The following is a 22,251-nucleotide window of genomic DNA, read 5'->3' on the forward strand; positions in this document are numbered from 1 at the left end:
TGCTCCAGAGAAGACGGATCTGATGGAAGACTTCCCGGTGAAGTTCCCACTCACATGAGGCGGGACCCTGACGGCGTCCGCCGCCCAGGGTTATACACCTGAGATGTGTAGTGCCGAGATCACCAGATGATAGATTGCGGCCCAACAGAGAATGTGAGGTACCTCGGCCATGACGCCTGACCGTGGGTACCTGCTAGATGATGGACGTATGGCAGACGTGGGATTGTCCGATTGAATCGGATGGGGTGACCAGCCAGAAGGAAGTGGGCCTGCTGTAGAACTAGCTGTACCGGTTGGATCCCCAGAACAATGATCAGGAGGAGAGGACTGGCATCGGTAGTCACTAATAAGCTCAGAGACTACCCTCTGAAAGCCTGATTGACCTGCAGAAAGTTCAAAGTTCTCATCACACATCTAGATAAGTTCCTTGGGGGGTCTAGTTTCCAAAATGGGGTCACTTGTGGGGGGTTTCTACTGTTTAGGTACATCAGGAGCTCTGCAAATGCAACATGACGCTCGCAGACCATCCCATCAAAGTCTGCACTCCAAGCGGCGCTCCTTCCCTTCCGAACCTCGATGGGTGCCCAAACAGTGCGCCCCCCCCCCCTCACATATGGGGTATCAGCATACTCAGGACAAACTGGTCAACAGATTTTGGGGTCCAATGTCTCCTGTTACCCTTGAGAAAATAAAAAATTGCAGGCTAAAAAATCATTTTTGAGGAAAAAAAGGATTTTTTATTTTCACGGCTCTACTTTATAAATTTCTGTGACGCACTTGGGGAGTTTAAAGTGCTCACCACACACCTAGATAAGTTCCTTAAGGGGTCTAGTTTCCAAAATGGTGTCACTTGTTGAGGGGTTCTACTGTTTAGGCACATAAGGGACTCTCCAAACGCGATATGGCGTCTGATCTCAATTCCAGCCAATTCTACATTGAAAAAGTAAAACGGCACTCCTCCTCTTCCAAGCTCTGCGGTGTGCCCAAACAGTGGTTTACCCCCACATATGGGGTATCGACGTACTCAGGAGAAATTGCACAACAACCTTTGTGGTCTCCTGTTACCCTTGTGAAAATAAGAATTTGGAGGCAAAAAGATCATTTTTGTAGAAAAAATGTGATTTTTTTATTTTCACGGCTCTACGTTATAAACTTCTGTGAAGCACCTGGGGGTTTTAAAGGGCTCACCACACATCTAGATAAGTTCCTTAAGGGGTCTAGTTTCCAAAATGGTGTCACTTGTGGGGGGTTTCCACTGTTTAGGCACATCAAGGGCTCTCCAAATGCGACATGGCATCCGATCTCAATTCCAGCCAATTCTACATTGAAAAAGTAAAACGGCGCTCCTTCTCTTCCAAGCTCTGCGGTGCGCCCAAACAGTGGTTTACCCCCACCTATGGGGTATCGGCGTATTCAGGAGAAATTGCACAACAAAATTTATGGTTAAATTTCTGTTTTTACACTTGTGAAAATAAAAAAAATTGGTTCTGAAGTAAAATGTTTGCAAAAAAATGGTTAAATGCTCATTTTTTCCTTCCACATTGTTTCAGTTCATGTGAAGCACGTAAAGGGTTAATAAAATTCTTGAATGTGGTTTTGAGCACATTGAGGAGTGCAGTTTTTAGAATGGTGTCACACTTGGCTATTTTCTATCATATAGACCCCTTAAAATGACTTCAAATGTGATGTGGTCCTTAAAAATCAATAACTCAAGTATTTTATGTAGTAGAAGAAATAAACAATGTAAGTTTAACATTTATCAACGTTCTGTAATTACAAGAACCCACATATGTATGACCAGATATATTAGGGATAAATCTCTAACCAGCGATGCCATTTGATGGCAAATTTTTTAGAACCTGCATTGGCAATGGAAAATTTATATTCGTAAGATTTATGTAGGGAGACCAGATCAATAATTTCTTGCTTTGTAGGAGGGCAAGGTTTTTTCCAATGGAATTTTTAGTTACGAGGAGATTATGTGCCACAATGGGCCTAAGAGAGGGGTTAATACGGTCAATACCTATGGACAGCAGTGCGAGTTGAGGGGAGAGGTCAATCTTCCCTTTTGCTAAAGTGTTTATAATGTTGGAGATTCCTCGCCACAATGGCTTCAGTTTAGGGCATTGCCAGAAAATATGGAGTATGTTTCCCCTTTTCCCACAATTCCTCCAGCAGTCAGGAGAGATGCTATCATTTATGGAGAATAGCCTTGAAGGGGTTAGATACCACCTAGATATCATCTTGAAGACGGACTCTTGCAGGGTTAAGGAGATCGTGGACGAGTAAGTGTAAGAAAGTGCCTCCTCCCACTCTTCTGTCTGGAATGTAGTTTGAAGGTCTCTCTCCCACCTAATCATGGAAGCAGTTTTGGTAAAAACCATATTCTTGCTGAACCACCCATAAATGTACCTATAGATCCAGAAGATGCTGTGGCCTGGATTACACAGCAGGTTAATAGAAGGTTCTGAGAATGATGATTTATTTGCGATAAATTTTTTTTACTTGGTTTTTTTACTATCTGGTAGTCCCAGAAGGCGGAGGACGGAACGGCAAAAGTATCCCTTAGTGATTCAAAGGGAAGGAAATTTTTTCCATTGAAAATATCCCTGAGTTTCAGAATTTGGTGATTTGCCCAAATGGGGCTGATTATTTCATTATATGTACTGAAGATAAAGGATAAGGGCATGTTTCCAAGTGTTTTAAATTTATTTGGCTCGGTGTTCAGGTTGGCAAATTCACGCCATGCATCACATGACGCCATGAATACCGGGTGTGATCTATGGCTCCAGTTTTTAGATTTCAGAAGTTGCTTAATAATTAGGTCTTTTGGCGCTTGGTTTAAGTTTATGAAGGTTTCTAAATCCACCCATGCAGGGGTGTCATCTGTGGCCCACCAGAAGTAACTCTGTTTTATTATGTTAGCATTGTAGTGCGCAATTATATTTGGTAGACCTCCTGAGCCACCCTAGCTCTCTTATTCCTCCAAATGTAAGTGTTTATTAGATTCTGGATATTATTCAGGTATGGGGTGGGGATAGGGACAGGGATAGATCTGAATATATACAGGTCCTTCTCAAAAAATTAGCATATAGTGTTAAATTTCATTATTTACCATAATGTAATGATTACAATTAAACTTTCATATATTATAGATTCATTATCCACCAACTGAAATTTGTCAGGTCTTTTATTGTTTTAATACTGATGATTTTGGCATACAACTCCTGATAACCCAAAAAACCTGTCTCAATAAATTAGCATATTTCACCCATCCAATCAAATAAAAGTGTTTTTTAATAACAAACAAAAAACCAACAAATAATAATGTTCAGTTATGCACTCAATACTTGGTCGGGAATCCTTTGGCAGAAATGACTGCTTCAATGCGGCGTGGCATGGAGGCAATCAGCCTGTGACACTGCTGAGATGTTATGGAGGCCCAGGATGCTTCAATAGCGGCCTTAAGCTCATCCAGAGTGTTGGGTCTTGCGTCTCTCAACTTTCTCTTCACAATATCCCACAGATTCTCTATGGGGTTCAGGTCAGGAGAGTTGGCAGGCCAATTGAGCACAGTAATACCATGGTCAGTAAACCATTTACCAGTGGTTTTGGCACTGTGAGCAGGTGCCAGGTCGTGCTGAAAAATGAAATCTTCATCTCCATAAAGCATTTCAGCCGATGGAAGCATGAAGTGCTCCAAAATCTCCTGATAGCTAGCTGCATTGACCCTGCCCTTGATGAAACACAGTGGACCAACACCAGCAGCTGACATGGCACCCCACACCATCACTGACTGTGGGTACTTGACACTGGACTTCAGGCATTTTGGCATTTCCTTCTCCCCAGTCTTCCTCCAGACTCTGGCACCTTGATTTCCGAATGACATGCAAAATTTGCTTTCATCAGAAAAAAGTACTTGGGACCACTTAGCAACAGTCCAGTGCTGCTTCTCTGTAGCTCAAAAGTGGCCTTACCTGGGGAATGCGGCACCTGTAGCCCATTTCCTGCACACGCCTGTGCACGGTGGCTCTGGATGTTTCCACACCAGACTCAGTCCACTGCTTCCTCAGGTTCCCCAAGGTCTGGAATCGGTCCTTCTCCACAATCTTCCTCAGGGTCCGGTCTCCTCTTCTTTTTGTACAGCGTTTTCTGCCACATTGTTTCCTTCCAACAGACTTACCATTTAGGTGCCTTGATACAGCACTCTGGGAACAGCCTATTTGTTGAGAAATTTCTTTCTGGGTCTTACCCTCTTGCTTGAGGGTGTCAATGATGGCCTTCTTGACATCTGTCAGGTCGCTAGTCTTACCCATGATGGGGGTTTTGAGTAATGAACCAGGCAGGGAGTTTATAAAAGCCTCAGGTATCTTTTGCATGTGTTTAGAGTTAATTAGTTGATTCAGAAGATTAGGGTAATAGGTCGTTTAGAGAACCTTTTCTTGATATGCTAATTTATTGAGACAGGTTTTTTGGGTTATCAGGAGTTGTATGCCAAAATCATCAGTATTAAAACAATAAAAGACCTGACAAATTTCAGTTGGTGGATAATGAATCTATAATATATGAAAGTTTAATTGTAATCATTACATTATGGTAAATAATGAAATTTAACACTATATGCTAATTTTTTGAGAAGGACCTGTATAAGATTTTTGGTATTGTGAAACATTTGACAGCCAGATTCCTTCCCCACCATGTCAGATATTTGCCGGAAAAAAAACCTAGGTCGAGTGAAATATTTTTAGTCAGCAAATCTAGATTTGTTGATATTAGTGTGTTGAGGTCTCTGGTGATTTTGATACCCAAATTGGTGATATCCTCCTCTGCCCAACTCCATGACGTATGTTTTTTAATCTCTTCAATTTGTCTGGGATTAAGGTTAAACTGAAGGATTTGGGATTTAGCCTCGTTTATCTTAAAGTAGGAGATGCTAGAAAATGTCTCAATCACTCCTCGTACTCTGGGGATGGAGGTCATAGGGTTAGTCAGTGTTAGAATTACATCGTCTGCAAACAGACCGATTTTGTAATTTTTAGAGGGCGTTTGAAATCCTGAAATATCCGAATCTTCTCTGATGCTTCGGGCCAGTGGTTCCATTGCCAATGCGAAGAGCAAGGGGGAGAGGGGACACCCCTGACGGGTACCATTCGATATGTCGAAAGGGGTTGATAAGTGGTTGTTGGAGAAAATTATTGCTGGTCAACTTTTAAACCTTATAACTCCCTGACAAAAAAAAAGTTGTTTCCAAAATTGTGCTGATGTAAAGTAGACATGTGGGAAATGTTATTTATTAACTATTTTTTGTGACATATCTCTCTGATTTAAGGGCATAAAAATACAAAGTTTGAAAATTGCAAAATTTTAAACATTTTCGCCATATTTCCGTTTTTTCATAAATAAGTAATATCGAAGAAATGTTACCACTAACATGAAGTACAATATGTCACTGAATCAGCGGGATCTGTTAACGTGTTCCAGAGTTATAACCTCATAAAGTGACAGTGGTCAGAATTGTAAAAATTGGCTCGGTCATTAAGTACCAAATTGGCTCTGTCACACAGGGGTTAAATTAAAAAAATAAATAAAATTTAAACAGTTCCTTTATAAAGGGATTGTCAGTCTGATCAGCCCCCCTAAGCACTCTATATGTGCATATAGGTCATAAAAAGCTAATGAAAGTTAACTTTCTTAATACATAAATTAATTTTCAAGATCTTTGGGCCAGACATGTGAAGACTGACAGTACCCATCTTGATCTCACTGCATAGTTGTGTGTGATTATAAGTAACATTACAGCAGAGCTAAACTTTTGTCTCATTACAAACAACTACAACTCTCAGCTGTACTCCCCTTCTCCCAAACTGGCTACCCATGAGATGGAAGCTGAAGAACTGATAGGGTATGTTTCCACGTTCAGGAAATGCTTGCGTACAGCCGCAGCGTCAAACACGCAGGGTCCAGATGTTACAGCATAGTGGAGGGGATTTCATGAAATCCCATCTCCACTATGGATTAAAAGACGCATGCAGTATACCCGCGGAAACTGACATGCGGCATTGCAGAAACAATGCAAGGACAGCACATGTGACCTGCCAGTGACCTCAGATGCAGATTTGGTCAGGATTTTATGATGCAATCCTGAATGTGGACACATACCCTTTGTTGTAGTCAAGCACAGCTCTGCAGCAGAGATGACGACTACTGCTGTAGAAGTATTTGTAGCGAGATCAGTTCTGCTGAGTAGGATTATAACGGTCAGTCATTACATGTCTCACCCTGGTAATGCCACCCTTCATTAATAATAAGCTCTGGAGGCAGACTGTCCAGGTGATTTATGTCCTGCCTGTAGATCTAAACAACTCATTTATATAGAAGAAAGGTGAATTTCTCTGGAATAAGACATCGGAGCACAGATATCACGGTATCATTTTATTTATCTATGACCTGAATGCCTATATAGAAGGCTTAGAAGTGTCAATCCTATTGAAAGGCACCCTTTAAATGAAGCTGTACTTCAGATTGTGACTGGGCACACCTTAGTGCAAGGAAAAAACTGTAAGGCTATGTGCACACGTATATTGGTCCACTGCGGATTTTTCCGCAGCGGATTTGATAAATCTGCAGGGCACAAACACTGCGCTTTTGCTGCAGATTTATAGTGCATTTACCGCGTTTTTTTTTTGTGGATTTCACTGCAGTTTTCTATTGGAGCAGGTGTAAAACCGCAGCGGAATCCGCCGAAAGACGTGACATGCTGCGGAATGTAAACCGCTGCGTTTCCACGCGTTTTTTTCCGCAGCATGTGCACAGCGTTTTCTGTTTCCCATAGGTTTACATTGTAATGTAAACTCATGGGAAACTGCTGCGGACCCACAGCGTTTTCAGCATCGTGTGCACATACCCTAAAAAGTCCGAAGAGCACTGAATCAGCATTGTGGCACCTTCATTCTCAGGATCGGGGGTGGGATATGGAGCTAGGATCCTCAGAAATCATCCTAGCAATATGTCATCACTTACAGAGATAGATTTCTAGAAGAAATGGGTTATATTTACCTGTCTGCCCATATAGCCACAGGCCATGTAAGTTAGAATAGGCTGCAGCATGACTTGAACACTGGTGGCCTTCTTACTGAGAGTGGTGAGTATGGTGAACAGCCCGTCACCAACCGATATAGCATCCAGTCCTCCATGAAAGTTTTCATGTTTTGTTAAATGTAAACCACTTGCACCTAGAAGTGAACATTATTTCATTAGGATTTTGATAAGGTGCCAAGAAAAAAATATTTTAGCATTTAGCAGAACTGCAAAAATCCTACACATCAATGCTGGTATAGAGAGAAAAAGTTTGTGCAAAAACAAAGTGATATTTTACATAAAACCATGACCCCTGGATAAAGAGGCTGTGCAGTATGAGCGCATTCGGGCTGCTACCTTGCAAAAACCTGTGCACACTTGTGTTAATGTTTTTGCAAGAAAGCAGCCATGTTCTTCTAAGGGCAAGTTCACACAGGGCGTTTTTGTTGCTTTTTTTCTGCAGCAAAACCTGATCTTCTTGGCAGGAAAGAAGCTGCGTAAAAAATGCAGGCTTTGGTGCGTTTTTTGTTGCGTTTTTGGTGAGTTTTTTTTATGGTTTTTTTTCTCTTTGTCCATGCTAATGTCCTTGAATTTTCAGCAGCAAAAACGCAGAAAATAGGGATTTTTGTGTACTCACCGTAAAATCCTTTTCTCCGAGCCATTCATTGGGGGACACAGACCATGGGTGTATGCTGCTGCCACCAGGAGGCTGACACTAAGTAATACAAAGAAAAAGTTAGCTCCTCCCCTGCAGTATACACCCTCCTGCTGGCTCCCAGCTAACCAGTTCGGTGCAAAAGCAGTAGGAGATCAATAACGACATATAAGCATAAAGCATGTCACATTATATATAAGAGTATAACATATCAAAAGATAAAAACAAAGCGTAAGCTAATAACAGGGTGGGAGCTGTGTCCCCCAATGAATGGCTCGGAGAAAAGGATTTTACGGTGAGTACACAAAAATCCCTATTTCTCCTTCGCCTCATTGGGGGACACAGACCATGGGACGTCCCAAAGCAGTCCCTGGGTGGGGACAACATCACTTCAGGCCGTGTAGCCGCTACTTACAAGTGCACCACCGCGGCCTGCAAAGTCCACCTGCCCAGACTCACATCTGTGGAAGTGAGTGAATTATAGTGCTTCAAGAATGCATGCGGCCTGGAGGAATTCGCAAGCCTGCGGTCGTGCTTGCCGACGTCTGGTGCCTAGAGCCCTCAGACAGGGAGATAGGCTGGCATCTAGCGCGAAAGGACTCCTGGATGGAGAAAAGAATCCACCAGGCTAACGTGCCCGAAGAAAAACGGCTAAACCCTTCCTGCGACCGTCAGGAAGCCTACTTACCATCGAAAAACCCGAGTAAAATGTCCAACCTTTGGAAGGACGTCGTCCTCGATACGTACCCACTCGGAGCACTCGCTTCTTCCAGATTATGGAGAACCCATTCCGCTTTGTGGACTAGAGCCGAAGGAGATGAGAGGACGATGCCCCTGCAACAGTGGAGATATAATACCCCTTGGCAACGAGGGAAGGGGATGGCTAGAGGGCAACCTTGCCTTGAAGGTAATAAGGAAAAAAGATAAAGAACAGAGCGTCGAGATCTGAAGACTCATCAGGAGGACAAGAACGCAGAGAAGGAAGGGGAGAGACCCTCCCTGATAGAAAAGTCTATCCGGATCAGAAAAGGAGTCCACTGTAAGATGCCCAGGACCATTAAGGTCCCACGGATTTAACGGTACGCGGTAGGGAAGAACTACAGGTTGGGGCCTGCAAGAAAGACCATATTTCCAGCTTGAGAGAATAAGCCGGAAAAATACTAGTACCGCAAGCGAGAAAAAAACCTGACATGGTCAGTGCGGGTCTCCCGGGATCACTGGGGCCCTACCCGCTTCCGAAAAGGATTCAGACGTAGTGGAAGAGGGGTTATGGAAATTGGTACCATGGAAGAATAGATCATGCACTGCAATGGTCTTGGATCGCGAGGCCAAACCATGAACTGGAGTACATTGGCGTTCAGTTTGGACGCCATCCGAACTACCTCTGGAGTACTCCAGTGAAGGCAGGTCCGATGGAAGATTTCCGAGTGAAGTTCCCACTCACTTGAGGAAAAGCCCGGACGGCTGAATATGTCTGCCGCCCAGTGTTCTACTCCAGGGAATGTACTGTTGAGATCACCGAAGATAGAACTCGGCCCATCAGAGAGTGCGAGGTACCTTAGCCATGGCGCTTGACTGAGGGTACTTGCTAGATGGCTAACTTGGGGCACAGCCGAGGCATTATCCAACTGAAGACCCGCCAGAAGGCAGAGGGCCTGCAGAAGGAATAGCCGTACCGTTCGGATCTACAGAGAGATGATCGGGAGAAGAAAACTGGCAATGGTATCTCCCAATAGCCCTTGGGCCAGGAGAAGGCTCTGGAAGAGAAAGGAGCTCAGAGACTACCCTTTGAGAGCCTGATTGACTTGCAGAAAACGAGCGCAGCGAAGGAAACTGCTTCCGTAGATGTCCTTTCCCTCAGAACCCTCCTAGCGAATTGAAAGAACCGAGGGAATGAGAGATCGAGTGCGCAAGCTCCCTGTAAAAGGGCCACGACCTAGACCCGAGAGAGAATAACCATCCTTCTTGGGCAGGATCATCCTCAAAGAGGATCTGCTGGGCTGAGAATGAGGAAAAAAAAAAAAAAAAAAACTTGTCTAAGTTTAGCTGCTAGCCCAATAGAGAGGTAATTGCAAGTGATATGGACGACTCAGCGTAGTCCTAGGAGAGCGGCTACAAAGTCGACCAAATAGGGCAGGACGACCATGCTTCTAAGGTGCAAGAAGAACATGACAACCGCCATGACCCTTGCGACCACTCTGGTGTGGTAGCCAGGCAGAAGGGCCAGGTCGTGAAAATACTGTTCGCGAATGGAAAGGCGAAGAGATTATAGTAGAGAGGAGAAATAGGTATGTGAGGGTAAGAATCCCGAATGACGATGGATGCCAGAAAACAACCACGTTTCTCTGTTGAAGAAGTGGCTGAGCGGAGGAACTCCATCCGAAAAAAGAAAGGGCCCTGTCAAAGGTTGTTAGAAGTTTGGGGTCCAGGAATGGAGATACTTTTCATTCCCTCCATTTTGGAACCAAGATCCCTTAGATCTAGACTGTCCTGGCCAATGCTTCCACTGCTGGTTGAGCCTGAAGAAGAGATACGATCCCTTGCTAGTCTCCCGCTCAGAAGATTTGATTGGCCAGCTATACTGTGGAACGAAGTAGATAAGGTCTGGGACCCGGAGACTTTCATTCTCTCCCTTTGGTCAAGCAACCCATGTGGCGGCTAAGGAAGGGTAGAGCGCTGAACCCGAAACCACAAGACGGAACGAACTAGATTTGCTATCCGACCGTCTGTGGAATCTTAATTGATGATACACCGGCCAGGATACTGGTAGGAATACCGCAAGAAATTCTGCCCGGCGAGTCTGCCAAGTGACAGAATGCGGGACTGTAACCAGCAGGTCTCTGCCATCGTCGTGCAGAGAAGAAAATAAGGAAAAACCTCGATCCACCATCTTCTTAACAGGGAAGTGGAGAGGAATCGTCCACTTTCTTGCATCTGATACAAAGGGGGGAAAAACCTCCCTGTTGGGACGCCACAAATGTGGACGCCACATCCCCAGAATTGAGGTTTCCGAGTGGACAGGGCAGGTTGTGGCGATAGACCTGGATGCAGAAGAAGATACATGGAGGCGACACTCCGTGTGCTCGTCTGTTGAAGGTGTGGGGGGAAATCGGAGCCAGGGACCCGTCACCCATAAAATTCCGACCAGGTATGGTATCCTACTTAGAGGTCTTCCAGTGCATCACTGTCAAATGTTGATGGAGATTTTCTAGAACCTGTACGTTTTTCTAGAATACTTGCGGCCCCTGCTAGCCGACGGCTCCCATTGTAGGAGAGGGAGCATGTGAGTGCTCCAGAGCTCAGTTAGGGTGACCAGCTTAGGATAGATGATGTGCCCTTAAGACCAGTAAATACTGGTCATGCGCCTTTAAGGCTAGGGGTTACTGGCCATGAGCCTTTAAGACCAGGGAATACTGGTCTTGTGCCTTTTGTAAGATGACATACTGTTCATGTGCCTTTAAAAGCAGGCCATGCTGAAATCCAGGAGATAATGGTCATGTGCCCTTAAAACCAGGGTATGCTGGTCATTTGCGTTTAAGACCAGGGCGTACTGGTCCTGAGCCTTTAAGTCCAGGGCATAATGGTCACGTGCCTTAAAGACCAGGTTATACTGGTCGTGTGCCTTTAAAAGCCAGGGCATACTGGACATGAGCCTTTAAGACCAGGGCATACTGGTCATGTGCCTTGAAAACCAGGACGTACTAGACATGTGCCTTTAAGACCAGGGCATACTGGTTATTGCGTTTAAGACCAGGGGATACTGGTCACGTGCCTTTAAGACCAGGGCATACTGGTCATGTGCCTTGAAAACCAGGACGTACTAGTCATGTGCCTTTAAGACCAGGGCATACTGGTTATTGCGTTTAAGACCAGGGGATACTGGTCACGTGCCTTAAAGACCAGGGCATACTGGTCATGGCCTTGAAAAACCAGGACGTACTAGTCATGTGCCTTTAAGACCAGGGCATACTGGTTATAGCGTTTGAGACCAGGGGATACTGGTCACGTGCCTTTAAGACCAGGGCATACTGGTCATGTGCCTTTAAGACCAGGAAATACTGGTCACGTGCCTTTAAGACAAGGGCATACTGGTCATGTGCCTTTAAGACCAGGGTATACTGGACACGTGTCTTTAAGACCAGGGGATACTGGTCACGAGTCTATAAGACCAGGGCATGCTGGTCACGTGCCTTTAAGACCAGGAATACTGGTCATGAAAGGAATGTTGGAACAAATGCCTTAAAGACCAGCAAAGCTGGTAATGTGCCTTTAAGAACAAGTATGCTGGTCATGCTCCTTTAAGACCAGGGATGCTGGTCATGTGCCTTTAAGACGAGGGCATACTTGCCATGTGCCTTTAAGACCAGTGCCTACTGGCCCTGCGCCTTTAAGACCAGGGCATACTGGCCCGATTAAGTACTAAGGAAAAGGAGACCGGCTTCTGGCAGAGCAGAGAATGCTGGGGATGTGACCCTTTTAAAACTAGGGGACCCTTAAGACCAGGGAATGCTGGTCCTGGGTTTAATAAAAAGGCATGGAAAGCTGGGGATGCACCTATGGGCCCAGCGACTACCGGGCAGAGTATTAAATACCAGGGAATGAGTCAACAGGGAACGAGTCACCAGGGAATGAGTCACCAGGGAATGAGTCACCAGGGAATGAGTCACCAGGGAATGAGTCAACAGGGAACGAGTCACCAGGGAACGAGTCACCAGGGAATGAGTCAACAGGGAACGAGTCACCAGGGAATGAGTCACCAGGGAATGAGTCACCAGGGAACGAGTCACCAGGGAACGAGTCACCAGGGAACGAGTCACCAGGGAACGAGTCACCAGGGAATGAGTCACCAGGGAATGAGTCACCAGGGAATGAGTCACCAGGGAACGAGTCACCAGGGAATGAGTCAACAGGGAACGAGTCACCAGGGAATGAGTCACCAGGGAATGAGTCACCAGGGAATGAGTCACCAGGGAATGAGTCATGAGAGCTTCATTGCTGGGAACTCACAGCTCTCTGTTTGCAAGCCTGCACACTGTACTATACATTCTGTAGTGTGCAGGAGCACCAGAGATTGCAGCCTTAAGTATATATATAAAAAAAAAAAAAAAAAACAGGGAAAGCTAGTCCCTTAATGCTGCCGGGATGCGTGCCGGGGGGGGGGGGGAGATATTGGGGCGATTCACCTTACTCAGGTTCTGAGTCCCCCGTCTGGAATAGCGCTGACTTCAGCGCTGAAAAACCGCCGGCCGCAGCCCCCTCCAGAAGAAATAGTGACCGCAATGGAGGAGGAAGAAGATGGCCGCCGAGATCTCGCGGTGGGCGGGGCTTCCCGGGATGCGGCCTAAACAGGGCCGAAGCCGGGGACTAAATTGATGGCTTCAGCCGGCGCGCACCCGCAGACTGAGGAGAAAAGTGCCGCGAAGCTCTGTGGGGACCCAGTCGCTATGGAGCCCTCCTCTGACCGCCGGAAAACCCAAATCTCACGGAGCACTTACCCCAATATGGAGGGGGCTGCAGGTAGGAGCTGTGCCCGGGTAGATAAGACGGTGCAGGGTTGGGGAGCCTCCATCCACCATCCCTGCAGAAGAGGGGTGGAGAGGAACCGTCTGCCTCCTTCCATCATCCGCTTTTTCAGTGGTGATGCAGGGTGTGCTGCACGGACGCCACGCTGGAAGGTGCCTCTGTACAGCCGAGGGTAAAACCTGGTGGACAGGGCTGAATGTCCGGCAATAGGCCTGGCTGCAGAAGAGGATACTGAAGGTGAAACTCCAGTGCTCGTCTGATAAGGGAGGGGGGAGATCGGTGCCCTTGAAGGGGCCCGTCGCCCCTAAAATCAGCTCAGGCAGTGGCTTCCCACGTCGCAGGAGAGGATACGGAGAGGTAAAACTCCCGTGCTCGCCTGTTGATGGTTCGAGGAGATCGGAACATGAAAGAATCCGTCGCCCCATTCGACCGTAGTAAGAAGTAAAAAACGGTAAAAAAGAGTTCTTTGGGTCTGAATAGCAGACCCGTCCGTGTGCCTCCTACGGACACTAAGCAAGAACTGGTTAGCTGGGAGCCAGCAGGAGGGTGTATACTGCAGGGGAGGAGCTAACCTTTTCTTTGTATTACTTAGTGTCAGCCTCCTGGTGGCAGCAGCATACACCCATGGTCTGTGTCCCCCAATGAGGCGAAGGAGAAATAATGATACCTGCGTTTTTTCAACACCCATTCAAGTCAATGGGTGAAAGACGCTGAAAAGCACAAAATCCTGATCACACAAAAAACCAATGTGTGTGCATGAGATTTCTGAAATCTCATAGGCTTTGCTGGTACTGTAAAAAGCAGCTGAAAATCTGCATAAAAAAAGCAGCACACGCCCTGTGTGAACTTAAACTTAGGTGAGTGCTTTCATGTTTTTTTCGCTTTGTGCATGCCAATAAAGTTGAGTGCACACAGACAAAAAAAAAAACTTCCTGTAGATAGACTGATACATTACCTGCATTTTCCCACGGTGCAGAGGTTATCTCAGGTCAGGCTGTGAGGGAGCAGGCTAGTTACTGAGCCTGGGTCCCCAGTCGCTTACAGCCGGTGGTGGTCACATTAGCAGCGCTCCCGGTTGTAAGCTTTATCTCCCCCAGATACTGCGTGGGAAACTCGTTATATCGGACTACGACAGATCAGGAAGTAAACTTTTGCTTTTTTATTTTATTTTTATTACAGAAGATCGAGGGCTTTGCTTGGAATGGTAGAACAATAAAAATATTGCAAAACTGTGTGGTGTTTTATTTCATTAAAAGACTTTTCTGCATGTGTGTGGGTTTATTTATTCCCTTTAATTACTATAGGATTAGTAAGGGACAGGTGTCTTATTGACACCTCTCCATTAGGCCTGTCCCACACGTCCAGATAATTCCGGTACCGGAAAAATCGGTACCGGAGTTAGCCGTGTCTGTGAGCTCACGTAGGCCATCCCTATGGGAGGTGGAGCCGCATATTCATGACTGTAATCGGCGGCACCACATGACCGCTCATACAGGAGAAGCTGCGAGGGAGCCGGGTGAGTATTTTATTAACAGCGGGCGGGCGCACAGGGGGTGGGAGGGGGGTGGGGACAGGGATCTTTACTTTAAACACGAAAAAAAAGAAAAAAAAAAAGGATTCTTCATATCTTGTCGCCAGCGAACGCTGCTGGAGAGAAGATATGAATGGCGGTTTCAGCACCACATGGGGGGGACAGCGCTTACTGTAGTGCGGTCTCCTGCACTGCACACGGACAGCGTCCATGCGGTACGTGTTTTACACGGACCCATTGACTTTAATGGGTCTGTGTAATCCGTACGCTCCCACGAACACTGACATGTCTCCGTGTTTTGCACATGGACACGGTCCGTGAAAACACGCTGACATGTGCAGAGACACATTGATTTCAATGTGTCTACGTGAGTCAGTGTCTCCGGTACGTGAGGAAACTGTCACCTCACGTACCGGAGCCACTGACGTGTGAAACCGGCCTTACTAAGCCGGCTTAATGTCACCTTACAATAGTACGGTGACATAAACCACTCATTACCCTGCTTGCTACCACTACAGGGCAAGTGGGAAGAGCTGGGCAAAGCGCCAGAATTGGCACATCTAATAGATGCACCTTTTCTGGGCAGCTGCGGGCTGCTATTTTTAGGCAGGGGGGCCTAAATCATTTGCCCCTAAAGGTACCATCACATTTAGCGACGCTATAGCGATATAGACAACGAGCCGATCGCTGCAGTGTCGCTGTTTAGGTCGCTAGGAGACGTCAAAAACCAGCAACAGCTGAACGATGCAGGAGCGATCCAGTGACATACTTATCGTTCTCGCTGGTTGTTTGCTCCATGAAAAACATTGCTGGCATCATTGCTTTTGCTGTCAAACATGACGAATCATGCCGACCTGACGACCAAATAAAGTTCCGGACTTCTAGCTCCGACCAGCGATGTCACAGCGGGATCCTGATCGCTGCTGCGTGTCAAACACAACAAGATCGCTATCCAGGACGCTGCAACGTCACGGATCGCGGTCGTTCTCGTTGGAAAGTTGCTCAGTGTGAAGGTACCTTTACCAGCCTGAGAATACCAGCCTTCAGCTGTAAGCTTTAGCAAGGCTGGTTGTCAAAAATGGGCGTACCCAACGCCTTTTTTTAAAATTATTTAAATAATTTTTTTTTAATAAACGCGTGAGGACCCCTCTATTCTTGATAACTAGCCTTTCTGAAGCTGACAGCTGGGGGTTGCAGCTGACAGCTGGGGGTTGCAGCCGGCAGCGGTGCGTTTTGTCTGACTGGTTATCAAAATTAGGGGGGAACCCACACCGGGGTTGTTTTTTTTTAATTATTTATAACGCAGGAGTGGCACATGAAAACTCCCATCCGCCGCTCCTACCCTCGCAGCAATTAGCGGCTATTAGCGTCAATTCACAGTTTTTTTTCTTCAGTTTTTCAAATAGTCAATTTTTTTATGTCAAAAAGTATAAGAGCTTGTTTTTTGAGGGACAAGTCATAGCATTGAACACCAGAATTTATCTTACCATATAGATTAAGGGAAAATGAAAAAGAAAATCCAAATGTGGTGAAATGTTGAAATAAAAATTACCTGACAACAGGATTCTGCAGATTATTAAACTTAGCCTGATACCAAACATTTTTAGCTTTTGATTTTTTTTTTTACGGCACTAAAATAAATCAGAAATTTCTAGGGGGGAGGGGGAGAAGTTGCTCCTTATTGCATTTTTTACCCTTCTGTAAAGCATTTACAAATCCAGTCAATTTGATATAGCTCATAGATTAAACATTTTGCTGCCAAATATGTAATATATACAGTATTTTTCAGATTATAAAACACACTTCTTCCCCCCCCAAATTTAGGGGGAAAATAGGGGTGGGTCTATAATGCGGATACACCTTACCGGCCGCAGGCTGGGATGAGGGGGTGTTCGGATGTGCGGTGCTGCGGGTGGTCGGTGGTGTGGGGACTCTGCTGAGATTTTGTGAAAGCCCAGAGCCCCCGCAGTCACATGGTTTCCTATGTGGTGGACTGAACTCCGGGAAAATGGCGGTATATGTGTTACAGTCAATGATTAACAGCAGCATTTAAAGAGAACCTGTCAGGTCTTCCATGACCTCCAACCCACCAGCATTTGTGTATTTATTGATAAATTCCCTGCATAACGAGCCATTTATCCTGTTAGTCACCAACACAAATGTTGAAAAAAAAAGTATTTATAAGCTCTACGGAGAAGGAAATAAGTATTTGGTCCCTTGGTAATTTTGTAAGTTTGCCCACTGACAAAGACATGAACAATCTATAATATTAAAGGGAACCTGTCACCCCATTTTTTCAGTAGGAGATAAAAATACCGTTAAATAGGGCCTGAGCTGTGCTTTACAATAGGGTATTTTTTGTCCCCTGATTCCCTACCTATGCTGCCAAAATACCTTACAAAAGTGGCCTTTTTCGCCTGTCAATCAGGCTGGTCAGGTCGGATGGGCGTGGTCACAAGCGCTGTTTCTCCCCCACATCTTGCGTATGTTCCCGTTGGTGGCGTAGTGCTTCTCGCATGCGCAAGTGCCGAATGCACTGCGCAGCTGTACAAAAAGAGCGCGCTCACCGCTATTCAGCGGTTTCTCGGTGGGCGCGGCCATCTTCCTGAGGCCGCGCGTGCGCAGATGGACATCGCGGCGGCCATTTTCCTGAAGCCCCGGGAAGCAGGAGACTCCATCTGCGCACGCGCGGCCTCAGGAAGATGGCCGCGCCCACCGAGAAACCGCTGAATAGCGGCAAGCGCGCTCTTTTTCTACAGCTGCACAGTGCATTCGGCACTTGCGCATGCGAGAAGCACTACGCCACCAACTGGAACATACGCAAGATGTGGGGGAGAAACAGCGCTTGTGACCACGCCCATCCGACCTGACCAGCCTGATTGACATGCGAAAAAGGCCACTTTTGTAAGGTATTTCGGCAGCATAGGTAGGGAATCAGGGGACAAAAGCATTAAGCTACTTACTGGTAGCGGCATTTTTCGGAGGCCCATGACAGCACTACGAGAGAGGGGATCCGCCCTTCAGGAACAGGAAACCTACAGATACAAAAGGGCGGTACCTCTCCCCATGCATCAGTTGTATATTAGAGCCTGAGAGGACTACCGCGGTCAGTAGCACACAAACATACATTATATACAGTTTATGTCCAAAAATAATCAATCATAATGAACTATATACCACACGTGAGATCTATCTATCTCATTATATACATTATGGGAAGAGCAACCCCCACGTGAATAGGGAGGGAACTAAGGGTGCTGTCATGGGCCTCCGAAAAATGCCGCTACCAGTAAGTAGCTTAATGCTTTATTCGGACTCCCATGACAGCACTACGAGAGAATTACAGAGATGTAAACTACCTTAGGGAGGGACTATAGCCTGTAGCACCCTTAACCCGAAGGTGAGATCAGAAGAGAACCCCAAGTCCAACCTATAGTGCTTGAAAAAGGTGGAAGGGGATGACCACGTAGCTGCCTTACATATCTGGTCGATGGAAACTCCAGATCTCTCAGCCCAGGATGCAGCCATGGCCCGAGTGGAATGTGCCCTCAGATTCTGCGGAGCTGGACCTCCACCTGCAGTATAAGCCAGAGAGATAGCCTCCCTAATCCACTTCGCTAGCGTGTACTTCGACACTCTAAGACCTTTCCTGGGACCTTGGAAAGATAGAAACAACGCCTCCTCTCTCTTCCAAGCATCAGTGACTGATATATATTCTAAGAGACATCTCCTAACATCTAACGTATGGAGTAACTCCTCTTTGGAATTAGAAGGATTAGGGAGAAATGATGGTAGAACTATCTCCTGAGATCTATGAAATTCTGAGGCCACTTTTGGTAAGTAAGCTGGATCTGGTCTGAGGACTACTCTGTCCTGTAGAAACTCTGTATAGGGGGACAGCCTAGAAAGAGCCTGTATGTCTCCTACCCTACGAGCAGATGTAATTGCCACCAAAAATGCTGTTTTGAGGGATAGTAATTTAAGTGAGGCTGAATGTAAAGGCTCAAACGGTTCTTTAGTCAAGGCTGAGAGGACTAGGTTAAGATCCCAGGGCATTGACCTATTCCTGTGTATAGGTCTGGATCTACTAGCTGCTTTGATGAACCTTGATACCCAATAATTACCAGCAATGTTGCAAGAAAATAAGGCCCCTAGGGCTGAGACTTGTACTTTTAGCGTACTCGTGGATAGATTTAGCTCTAGCCCTCTCTGCAGGAATTCTAGAATCTGGTTAATTGGTAAACCCTCTTCGATATTAAAATTTGAAGAGGCCAGAAACTTCCTCCAAGTTCTAGAGTAGATCTTAGTTGTTATGAGTTTTCTACTCTTCATAAGGGTATCAATGAGGTTTGGAGAAAATCCTCTGTTTTTTAACAGTGACCTTTCAAAGACCAAGCCGTCAAATGTAGACCCTTCACTTGTGGATGGTTGATCGGACCTTGATGAAGTAGGTCCGGGATGTCTGGCAGTACCCAGGGGTCTTCCACCGACATGGTCCTGAGCCAGGAGAACCAAGCCCTTCGGGGCCAGAACGGAGCGATCAGTATGATTCTCGCTTGATCCTCCCTTATCTTTCTGACCACCAGAGGCAACAGGTTTAGCGGGGGAAACGCATAAGCCAACCGGAAATCCCATCTGATCAGGAAGGCATCCACTACCAGCGGATATTCCCTGGGATTCAAGGAACAGAATTTTTTCGTTTTTCTGTTGTCCTTGTTGGCAAATAGGTCCACCTCTGGATGACCCCACCTGCGGACAATCTGGTTGAAGATTTTTGTGTTCAGAGACCACTCTCCTTGTCTTAAGGTGTTTCGACTTAGAAAGTCCGCCTTTATATTTTCCTTCCCTTTTATATGTACTGCGGATAAAGATAGAAAATGGTTTTCCGCTATCTGGAGCAGGCGGTCCGCTATTTCCATCAGGGACTCGGAGCGTGTTCCACCTTGGTGATTCACGTAGGCCACTGCCACCTGATTGTCGGAGAGGATTTTGACATGGTGACCCTGTAGATACACGAGGAGTTCCTTAATTGATAATTCAATCGCCAACAACTCCTTTTGATTAGAAGAGGCTGATGTTTGGGGGTCCCATAGACCCTGGACTACCACGTCACCCATGTGTGCCCCCCACCCTGTGGGGCTGGCGTCCGTCGTAACTACCCGAGTCACTTGAGTCACCCAGGGAACTCCTGCTGACAGATTGTCTTCCCTTAGCCACCATCTAAGAGATGTCAGAACCTCTGGACTCAATGTCATCTGACCCTGCAAGGAACCCTGTAAGACTCTGTCATAATTCAGTACGTCAAACTGTAAAGGTCTGGAGTGGAACTGGGCCCAACGGACGGCGGGAATACAGGAAGTTAGGGAACCTAACAAGGACATAGCCTGTCTAAGAGTCATGGTTGGTTCTTTAATTGCTTTTAATACCTGTTGTTGGATATGGCGCAGTTTATCAGTTGGAAGACAGCATTGTTGGGACTCGGAATCTAACAGCAGACCTAGGAATCTCTGGTTTTTTAGGGGTTGTAATCGGGATTTTTCATAATTCATGATCCAGCCCAGATTCTCTAGCTTAGATATAGCTGTTTTTACCTGAGCAAGGCAATGGTCTGCTGAGTTCCCAACTATCAGGAAATCATCCAGATAAGGAATTATGAGGATATCAGATTCACGTAAATGCGCCATGACCTCCGCAACTACTTTAGTGAATACTCGGGGAGACGTTGAGAGGCCGAAGGGAAGGGCTCTAAATTGAAAATGTCGAACAATACCCCCCATAGACACCGCCACACGTAGAAACCTCTGAAAGTTTTCATGGATAGGAACATGATAATACGCATCTTTTAAGTCCACAACTACCATGAAGCAGTGTTTGAACAACATTTTAATTGCAGAGCTGATTGACTCCATTTTAAATGTGGCTTTAACCAGGTATTCATTCAGGGATTTAAGGTTAATAATAGTCCTAAATGATCTGTCTGGTTTCTGGATCAGAAAAAGGGGAGAGTAGAATCCACTCCCTCTTTCTGACTCTGGAACTTCAATCAGCACGTTTTTGAGGCATAAACTCACAACTTCTGCCTCCAAAGCCGTCTGTTCAATAGTGGAGGAACGTAAGGGGGTTAACATAAATTTATCCCGAGGCCAGTGAATAAATTCTAATTTCAGACCTTCTGAAATAATACCTCGGACCCAGTCACTATTTGAGATGTTAGACCATGTGGAAGAGAAGGCTGACAATCTCCCTCCCACAGGGATCGCTAGTCATTGGTCCGGTTTCTTACGTTCTTTTGAGGAACGGCGGAACATGTAACCCGTACCTCTCCTGCGTCTATCCTCCCATCTAAAATTCTCTCTAGCGGGTGAGGATGCGCGCTTCCTTCCGCGACCAAATCTCCTCCTGTTGAATGGACGCCGATAAGAAGATGATGACAAACTCGGGAATTTTTTCTTGTCATCTCCAGCCTTTTCAAGCAGGTCATCCAAGGTTGGTCCGAAGAGGTATTCCCCTTTGCATGGGATAGCGCATAATTTGGACCTTGATTGAATGTCACCCGACCAACATTTCAACCACAGGGCTCTACGAGCCGCGTTGGAGAGTCCTGCTGCTCTGGCCGCCATCCTGACCGAATCGACCGACGCGTCCGACAGGAAAGCCGCAGCATCTTGAATCACCGGAAGCGCACTTAGAATGGAACTTCTGGAAGCACCTTCCTTAAGCTGGGATTCCAACTGTTCCAGCCAGACCATTAGGGATCTGGCTGTACAAGTCGCAGCCACCGCTGGCCTCAACGATCCGGCTGCCATCTCCCAGGTACCTTTAAGGAAGGTATCCGCCTTCCTGTCAAGGGGGTCTTTAAGGGATCCCATATCTTCGAAAGGTAATGCGGCCTTTTTTGATGCCTTTGCTACCGCAGCATCTAATTTAGGGGCCTTGTCCCAGGTATCCACAGTCGTATCCTCAAAGGGATATCTGCGTTTTAAGGCTGGTGGTAATGAGCCTTTCTTCTCCGGTTTCTTCCATTCCCGGAGAATCAGGTCTTGAATTTTATCATTCACCGGGAAGGACCTACGCTTCTTGTGTTCCAAACCACTGAGCATTAGTTGCTGACGGGAAAGCGGAGTCTTAGGTTCTTCTAGGCCCATCGTACCTCTGACCGACTTAACTAATTTATCTACCCGGTCCAGAGGCAGACAGAATCGGCCAGATTCCTCTTCTGATGACGAGGAAGAGAGATTTGAGCCATAGGAACCTTCATCCTTATCTTCCTCTGATGAATCAGAGATCACCGAGGTTCTCTGTTTTGAACTCCCCGCCTGGGACATAGACCGCAGGGATTCCCTTACTTCTGTACGGATCATCTCACGCAGATTAGCCGTAGAAGCAGATTCTTCCGCTACCTAGGGGAGGACAATAAGGGTGATACCATCTATCTAGCCTGATGTCACTCAACCCCTCCACTCCT

The 22,251-nt window shown here is 46.3% G+C and overlaps 1 protein-coding gene across 5 annotated transcripts in view; it reads right to left on the bottom strand.

The window, feature by feature from the left end:
• The window catches only part of BIRC6 (baculoviral IAP repeat containing 6), a 403,914-nt gene that overhangs the window by 202,659 nt on the left and 179,004 nt on the right, over positions 1–22,251 (bottom strand). For all 5 annotated transcript variants that reach the window (XM_069769115.1, XM_069769114.1, XM_069769117.1 and 2 more), the window contains exon 47: positions 7,057–7,232. In XM_069769115.1, the coding sequence (XP_069625216.1) occupies positions 7,057–7,232 (176 nt within the window). The remainder of the gene's footprint in view (positions 1–7,056; positions 7,233–22,251) is intronic.

This window comes from Ranitomeya imitator, chromosome 5, assembly GCF_032444005.1.
Source record: "Ranitomeya imitator isolate aRanImi1 chromosome 5, aRanImi1.pri, whole genome shotgun sequence".
Lineage (NCBI taxonomy): Eukaryota > Metazoa > Chordata > Amphibia > Anura > Dendrobatidae > Ranitomeya > Ranitomeya imitator.